Raw genomic sequence first — 9,010 nt, forward strand, 5'->3', positions numbered from 1 at the left:
GCCGGCGCAAGAGAAGTCCGAGATTCTGCACTGTGACTGAGCCTGCCTTCCTCCTTGCCTTCCTCCCGCCCTTCCTCCCAGTACCCAAAGATGTGCTGCCGGTACCCAGAGAAAGCAGCTTCGGAGGCGGCGGCAGCAGCGACAGCGAAGCTGGGAGCCTGCAGCAGCCCCTATTCCTCCCTCCTATATTGAGTGTGCCAAGCGGCAGTTCTGCGTCCAAAAGAAGCCCATTGAAAGGCCCATTGCATTCCCAGCACGTCTCAAGCTTACTGCCTTTTATTTTATTTATTTTTTTTTCCTCTTAGTCTCTCCCACCCTCCTTTATCCCCCTTTGCTTCAGTTTCAGCAAAAGGAAGGGATGGAGAGGGAGAGAATCTATAAACTCAAGCCTTTCTTTTTTTCCCCCAATGTTCAATGCTAAAAAAAAAATCTCCTGCAAAATAGGTAAGTCAAAGACATCTGGAGCCTTTCTTGCCTAAATCTCAGGGACCTCAAAAACAAGAAAAATATTTAAATAAAATAATGAAGAAAGAACTTAAATTTTAATATTTTATAAGGAAGATTGATACTGCAATGTAGTCTCATCTGCCTTCTGTCTCTCTAGCTCTCTCTCTCTCTCTCTTTTTTCCATTTAATTGTTTCTAAAAATTGAGTATTGCATGCCTGAGGCAGATTTCTCTTTGCTTTCTCACTGGTTCTTCTTTCCTTACAGCTGTGTACATTATATGCAAGTTAAATGTGAAAATTTCTTCTTTTCACTCTCCCTATAAATTATATCTTTTTTTTTTTTAAGTTAGAGGGTTAACTAAATATTTCTTAATGTATGTATCTCAGTGTGGAGAGAAAATATATGCTAAAAACTCCGGTTTATTTTTATTGATTAAAAACAACCATTCAATTTTGATTGACATTTCAGTGACTCAGAAAGGGCAGTGTAAGAAAACTGCATTATTATAATTTATTTATGTACGCATTTTCATATACTGATATTAGGCAAGAAAAGAGAGCCATAGGAGAAGGCTCTGTATTATAACAATAGTACACTGCATTTGTTTCTTCAGATTAAAAAAGAATGATGTCTTTCCTGAAATGTATTTCATGTGATAGATCATTTATCAGCAGATAAGTATCAAGGTTTCCTCACTTTCTTGCCTTTAACTACCCAACTGTCCTCTAACCAGCCACCTGCCGTTTTAATTCCAGCTTTTTACAGGGTTCCTCAGTTGATCTCGAAGGCACAGACATTCTAAACTAAGCTGTTAATACGGACACTCCCAGGTCCAGCATCCTTTAACTGTCACTATCTTTAGCTCTACAATTGTAAGAGCTTATTCTTTAGAAAGACTAATCATTCCTAAAAGGTTCACAGAGTCAAATGATACACATATATAGAAATTATTTAATTAAATGAGATGTTAATAATCTGTGTTTGGGCAAAATAGGGCGGGGGTATAGTGTATTACTGAGCATTAACTGTAATTAAGCATGATGCGATCACTTCTTAAGAGATATCTTAAGTTTTCCAGAGATACTAATAGTGTCATACATCTCAACAGTTGATATTGGGCAATGGGCTCGTACTTTATATTCTTTAAGCTAACAACTTTTAATTATGTGTTTTTATGAGTAGAAACCTATAGTTTAAAGAATTTTTTTTCCCCTCAGAGTTTCAATTAGATCTATAATAGGCATCTCTGATATCAACGTGAGTTTTAACAGGCAAACAGGTGTAATGGCCAAATTAATGCCATTATTATTAAATCTGCCTATATCTAAAAGGCATCACTGTATACCAGTTTCTTTGCTTGCTATAAGCAGCAAGGAAGGCTGCTTTTATTTGTATAATATGCCCTTTGCCAAGTATGGCAGGAAAGCATCATCATATGTTACAGTATTTCAGAGTCTCCTAAATTTAAAATATAGGGCAAATTAGACATGTTGATAGGTTGCTCTGGGTGTCAGTTCAACAACTGCAAAAGTTTTTATGTCATTCTTAAAAAGTCTCACACGTAGGAGTCAATTAGAATAGTGCATATGACTAACAACTAAAAATCTGCATCTTTATTTCTGTTTCAGTTTTGTAATCAACCACGAACAATGAAACCTTCCATAGCTGAGATGCTTCACAGAGGGAGGATGTTGTGGATTATTCTTCTAAGCACAATTGCTCTAGGATGGACTACCCCAATTCCCCTGATAGAGGACTCGGAGGAAATAGATGAGCCCTGTTTTGATCCATGCTACTGTGAAGTTAAAGAAAGCCTCTTTCATATACATTGTGACAGCAAAGGATTTACAAATATTAGTCAAATTACTGAGTTCTGGTCAAGACCTTTTAAACTGTATCTGCAGAGGAATTCAATGAGGAAATTGTACACCAACAGTTTTCTTCATTTAAATAACGCTGTGTCCATTAACCTTGGGAACAACGCATTGCAGGACATTCAAACAGGAGCTTTCAATGGTCTTAAGATTTTAAAGAGGCTATATCTACATGAGAACAAACTAGATGTCTTCAGAAATGACACCTTCCTGGGCTTAGAAAGTCTCGAATATCTGCAGGCAGATTACAATGTCATTAAACGTATTGAGAGTGGGGCATTTCGGAACCTAAGTAAACTGAGAGTTCTGATTTTAAATGATAATCTCATCCCTATGCTTCCAACCAATTTATTTAAGGCTGTCTCCTTAACCCATTTGGACTTACGTGGAAACAGGTTAAAGGTTCTTTTTTATCGAGGAATGCTAGACCACATTGGCAGAAGCCTGATGGAGCTCCAGCTGGAAGAAAATCCCTGGAATTGTACATGTGAGATTGTGCAACTGAAGAGTTGGCTGGAACGCATTCCTTATACTGCTCTGGTGGGAGACATCACCTGTGAAACCCCTTTCCATTTCCATGGGAAGGACCTGCGAGAAATCAGGAAGACAGAACTCTGTCCCTTGCTGTCTGACTCTGAGGTGGAGGCTAGTTTGGGGATTCCCCACTTGTCATCAAACAAGGAGAATGCATGGCCAACCAAGCCTTCTTCAATGTTGTCCTCTGTCCATTTTACTGCTTCTTCTGTTGAATACAAGTCCTCAAACAAACAGCCCAAGCCCACCAAACAGCCCCGGACACCAAGGCCACCTTCCACATCCCAAGCTTTATACCCTGGTCCAAACCAACCTCCCATTGCTCCTTATCAGACAAGACCACCCATTCCTATCATATGCCCTACTGGGTGTACCTGTAATTTGCACATCAATGACCTTGGCTTGACTGTCAACTGCAAAGAGCGAGGATTTAATAACATTTCTGAACTCCTTCCAAGGCCACTGAATGCCAAGAAACTGTACCTGAGTAGCAATCTGATTCAGAAAATATACCGTTCTGATTTTTGGAATTTCTCTTCATTGGATCTCTTGCATCTCGGGAACAATCGTATTTCTTACGTCCAGGATGGGGCCTTCATCAACCTGCCCAACCTAAAGAGCCTCTTTCTCAATGGCAATGATATCGAGAAGCTGACACCAGGCATGTTTCGAGGCCTACAGAGTTTGCACTACTTGTACTTTGAGTTCAATGTCATCCGGGAAATCCAGCCTGCAGCCTTCAGCCTCATGCCCAACTTGAAGCTACTGTTCCTCAACAATAACTTACTGAGGACCCTGCCAACGGACGCCTTTGCAGGCACATCCCTGGCCCGGCTCAATCTGAGGAAAAACTACTTCCTCTACCTTCCTGTGGCTGGTGTCCTAGAACACTTGAATGCCATTGTCCAGATAGACCTCAATGAGAACCCTTGGGACTGTACCTGTGACCTGGTTCCCTTCAAACAGTGGATCGAAACCATCAGCTCGGTCAGTGTAGTAGGTGATGTGCTTTGCAGGAGCCCAGAAAACCTCACCCACCGTGATGTGCGCACTATTGAGCTGGAAGTTCTCTGCCCAGAGATGCTGCACACCGCACCAGCTGGAGCATCTCCAGCCCAGCCTGGAGATTCTCACCTTGCTGGGGGGCCAACGAGTGCATCACCTTATGAGTTCTCTCCCCCTGGGGGCCCTGTGCCACTTTCTGTGTTGATTCTCAGCCTGCTGGTTCTGTTGTTTTCAGCAATCTTTGTTGCTGCAGGCCTCTTTGCCTACGTGCTGCGCCGGCGCCGGAAGAAGCTGCCCTTCAGAAGCAAGCGGCAAGAAGGTGTGGACCTCACTGGCATCCAGATGCAGTGCCACCGGCTTTTTGAAGACGGTGGAGGTGGTGGGGGTGGAAGTGGAGGTGGGGGTCGACCAACTCTTTCCTCCCCAGAGAAGGCCCCTCCTGTAGGTCATGTATATGAGTACATCCCGCACCCAGTTACCCAGATGTGCAACAACCCCATCTACAAGCCACGTGAAGAGGAGGAAGTGGCTGTTTCATCAGGCCAGGAGGCAGGGAGTGCAGAACATGGGGGTCCTGGGACACAACCGCCAGGAACGGGTGAGGTTCTCCTAGGAAGTGAGCAGTTTGCTGAGACGCCCAAGGAGAATCACAGCAACTACCGGACCTTGCTGGAAAAAGAAAAGGAGTGGGCCCTGGCAGTGTCCAGCTCCCAGCTCAACACCATAGTGACGGTGAATCATCATCACTCCCACCCTCACCACCCAGCAGCTGGTGGGGTTTCAGGGGTAGTTGCAGGAACTGGGGGAGACTTGGCTGGGTTCCGCCACCATGAGAAGAATGGTGGGGTGGTGCTGTTTCCCCCTGGGGGAGGCTGTGGGGGTGGCAGTATGCTACTAGACCGAGAGAGGCCACAGCCAGCCCCCTGCACAGTGGGATTCGTGGACTGTCTCTATGGCACAGTGCCCAAATTAAAGGAACTGCACGTCCACCCTCCTGGCATGCAATACCCTGACTTACAGCAGGATGCCAGGCTCAAAGAAACCCTTCTCTTCTCGGCTGGAAAGGGCTTCACAGACCACCAAACCCAAAAAAGTGATTACCTCGAGTTAAGGGCCAAACTTCAAACCAAGCCGGATTACCTCGAAGTCCTGGAGAAGACAGCATATAGGTTCTAACAGAAACAGAAAAATAAATTAGTGGGTTTTTTTTTTTTTTCAAAAGAAAAGGAAAATAAAATAAATATATCCCTTGCTCCTTTTACACTTGTCCCAATAACTCCATTCTCAAAAACTTCCCTGCCCTGAACAGAACTGAAACCGCATGATAACTAGAAAATACAGATGTATGTGCTCCCCTCTCAGATGTGATTTGGAGGAAGGGCCATACTCAGATAATTAATCAATGAAGTGCCTTCGCAGACTTTTGCCAGCAAATGTTACCATTATTTTTTTATACTGAAACTTGAGACTTGACTGTGCCATGTATAAGGTATATTGGGGATCGTTGTATTGATCCTAATTAAGTAAAATTCAATGTGTCTTTATTTTCAGTAACTTTTTCTTTTCAGTTGTAGTTTTGTTTGACAGGGAGGGGAGAAACAAGTTGACATTTGTGGCTTTCTTTCCTCTTCCCATCATGGCACAGATTCTGTACATGTATTAACAATGCAGTTTGCTGCATGCCTGGAAACTGCAAGACGGGGAGGGAGGGGGCGGGTCTTGCTCGAATGTTCTCACCCACTCTTTTTTCTCTCACACACATACCCACAAATAACAAATCCCTGCAGACAGTTAGGTCCCTAAACCTGCAGCCTCTTGCTTCTGGTGCAGGTATACATACCGACACACACACCGACACACGCGCACGCACACACAAACACACACACACACACACACACACAAGCATCCACACCCACACATGCCACTCCCATTCAACCCTATCTAATTAGTTCGGGTTTGATCCATCTGTCTCCTCTCCATAACTCCACCTTCCCTTCACCCCTAGTGTACAGCTCACAACATCTTTCCTACCACCTGGGAAAAGTCATGTTCTAGGCTGGATCCTACTGAAGTGGAGGCCTGGTGGTTTAACAGTTGGAGGCACACATCTAGGGATGAGCATCCTCTTTGTGACACTTCATCCTGATGCCAAGATTTTTGAGAAAACATCTGCACTTTCTTATATATATATATATTACAAAAAAAATAAAAAAGCAACTGGGTATATATCACTAACAGCTTTGTAGGAAGCACTTTTAATGTTTTCTCTCACACACAAAGATTCAAAAGAAATGTGCATATATTTATTCTGTAATTTCAGTGATTATAAATTGTAAAGGTAATGTTTAATCATTGTATAGTGATTATGCGTCTGGTATAGCTTTCCTAATAAAAAGTTTTTGAAAAACATAATACATTATATATAGAGGATACAAAGCTTGAACCTTTAACTCCAGCTATGCCATGCCTTTCGTGCTCCCATTAAAAAAAAAAATCTTTCTTTTACTTGTTATACAGAAAGCTAGTTTATTAACAAGTTTGATGCACTGTGATGTTGATAAGTCTTATAAATCACCACCTCATCCCATACCAGGATATGACTGGGACTCAAAAAATCTGATTTATATAGTTTACTTCTTTTATCTTGGATTATGTGTTTCAAACTTAGTACTCCAGTGATGTACCATTTTTCCTAGGCAGGATGCAATTAGAAATAAAATAAAGTAACTAGATTGCTAAGAAATACAGGATTAATTAAGAGAGGGTAATCAAGGATCCATGCATCTTAAGACAGTAAATGACATAAAGAGAAAGAAAATTTGCTATTCTTTTAGAAAATGTGCACCAAAATTTCTCTCTCTCTCCCTCTCACACACACACACACACACACTCACACACGGACACTTATACACACACTAACCAATCAAAATCTGAGGCCTTGGAGCCATTTTGACTGTCAGAATCCTGTTATCTGTGAAAGTTGTCACTGTTATATTTAGCTACTGTTTTTTCCAACCACTTACTGCAATTGGCCACAGTCATGCTTGAAGTAAGAGAGAGGATGTTGAATAAGTTTTTCTTTCTGTATGATATTAAAATTATGTTTCAAAATTAATCTGACAATAATCCAAGTTATGACCCATTTACATGTGAGTGAAACCAAAGAAAATCATATTTTTAAGGTGCCAGTATCTTGTTTGTGAAGCTAAACTGATGCAGAGCGCTTTGGGCAGGCACCAATCATTTTAGGCCATTAGAGGGCAGCAGAGCTCCAGAGATTCACAGATCCTGTAGCTGCAGAATTGTGCAGTGAGCCGTATTCTCTTCCAGTGTTTCCTCAAGCTGCCCTTAGTAGAAATTATCATTATGTGTTGAATGTAATTCACCACAAGTCACTGATGCCTTACATCACATTTTTTTTTTCCATAAAAAAAGACTAGTAGCTTCTAAAGCTATGTAACTGGTACAAAACTAAGGCATTGTACTTGAAAAAAAAAAAAAAAAGCCCATGAATGTCTAGAACTTATTTATGTATCTCTTGATTAATTATATATGAGTATCAATATAGGTATGCATTCAATGAAAAACACAAGTATATTAATATAAAAATGCAACCTTTTAGGGCTACCTTGCATTTGGCACATTGAACCTAAAACTTTTGTCCTCCATTATTTGAATATTTTGGAATTACTTCAGATGAAGAAAAGCCCATAGCATGATTCACTATTTCTCTACATGCGACACTGAAATGCAACTCTTCTTATGCAAGCAAATCAGACCCACTATTAGATAGGTGTCATTGTTCTTTTTTAATTTTTCTCCTTTTTATACACTTTCCTGTAAATCGTCTTTTTCATAGTTGTCTCATTTTCCTTATTCTTTTTAAGCATCTTTCCATCCTTCACTTACTTCACTTTTTAAGTCAGTACTGAACTTTAAGTGTTTTAAAACCTGATCTACGGAGTCCCTCTAAACTAGCGATTTATCACGTTCCCATTCCTATCAATTAAATATTTTGGTGAGTACTAGAAAGCATGTGCATAATAACGACTCAAAGTACAAAGCTAGATTCTTCTGACAGTAATTATCATTTCCTCAATAAGTGTGCACATATTCATAACATGGCATATTACACGAATCAGGTTAAAGTGCAAATCCCTAATGATCCTGGTGCTTTCCACATTTGAAAAATGAGTATCCATAAATCATATCAAATTATAAGAACTTGATAATTATAATGTTTATATTTTATTTATTAAATACAGAAAGTAAGACTGTCTTAAATATAGGTAGTAATTTTACCTTCGAATGAGGAATAAATTTATTTAGTGAAAATAAATTTATATGAGAATGGAATTTTGTATTAAAGGAGATAATTATTTTGCTTCCATGGAGTTTTCTACCCCCTTGGCTAGACCACTTATTTTCGCTGCACATTAAAATTACTTAACTTTAATTTATAATACTAGATATGTTTTCTTAAAGTACCATGGGTATTAATGTAGGTGTTGTGATTAGGATTTGTTTCATGTTTTTGCTGCAGTAAAATGATTATTTTTGAAAAAAAAGGTAGACTACTAATTCAGTTCATAGTGATGGTCAATTCGACTGAAACAGACCCAGATCTGCCAGATATTTGCTATTATTCATTGCTATTTTATTACAGATTATAGTAATAATATTTGAAAATAATAAAATGTATTGTAATGTTCCTTTAACTATGAGATGGTGAGTGGAACATAATTGAAAGTGAAATATTAATTTGATTCAGTAATAGTTTTAACATATTTATCATATTCAGTATTATTTATGTGGATGATTTTATGTTTTTATTTAAAAAGTTATATTATTTCATCTAATTGCAAAATACTAAAATAATATTAAAGATGACAACCATATTTTAAATAAAAGTTCAAAGAGAGAAAGATTACAATAAAAGTTTAATGACTGTTAGTTTCAAATCTTTGATATCTAAAAAGAATATGTTTAACATTATGAAAATTGATAATGCAATTGCAGAACATAAGGACTTTAATTACTGAAACGCATTATTTAGATTCACTTGGTGCAAATTCATTGTTCATACAATCTTATCCTTTTGCAATTATATTGACTTAGCCAATAAATGTTGCATTTTTGTAAAATGGCT

At 39.4% G+C, this 9,010-nt stretch overlaps 1 protein-coding gene across 2 annotated transcripts in view; it reads left to right on the forward strand.

The window, feature by feature from the left end:
- The window catches only part of SLITRK3 (SLIT and NTRK like family member 3), a 9,154-nt gene extending 3,561 nt beyond the window's left edge, over positions 1 to 5,593 (forward strand). The window contains exon 2 of one of the 2 annotated variants that reach the window (XM_006908175.1): positions 2,077 to 5,593. In XM_006908175.1, the coding sequence (XP_006908237.1) occupies positions 2,098 to 5,037 (2,940 nt within the window). In that variant the 5' untranslated portion in view covers positions 2,077 to 2,097 and the 3' untranslated portion in view covers positions 5,038 to 5,593. The remainder of the gene's footprint in view (positions 1 to 2,076) is intronic. The other variant, XM_006908176.1, reaches the window with a different exon arrangement.
- The last annotated feature ends 3,417 nt before the right edge of the window (positions 5,594 to 9,010 follow it).

Source organism: Pteropus alecto, unplaced genomic scaffold, assembly GCF_000325575.1.
Source record: "Pteropus alecto unplaced genomic scaffold, ASM32557v1 scaffold81, whole genome shotgun sequence".
Taxonomy (NCBI): Eukaryota; Metazoa; Chordata; class Mammalia; order Chiroptera; family Pteropodidae; genus Pteropus; species Pteropus alecto.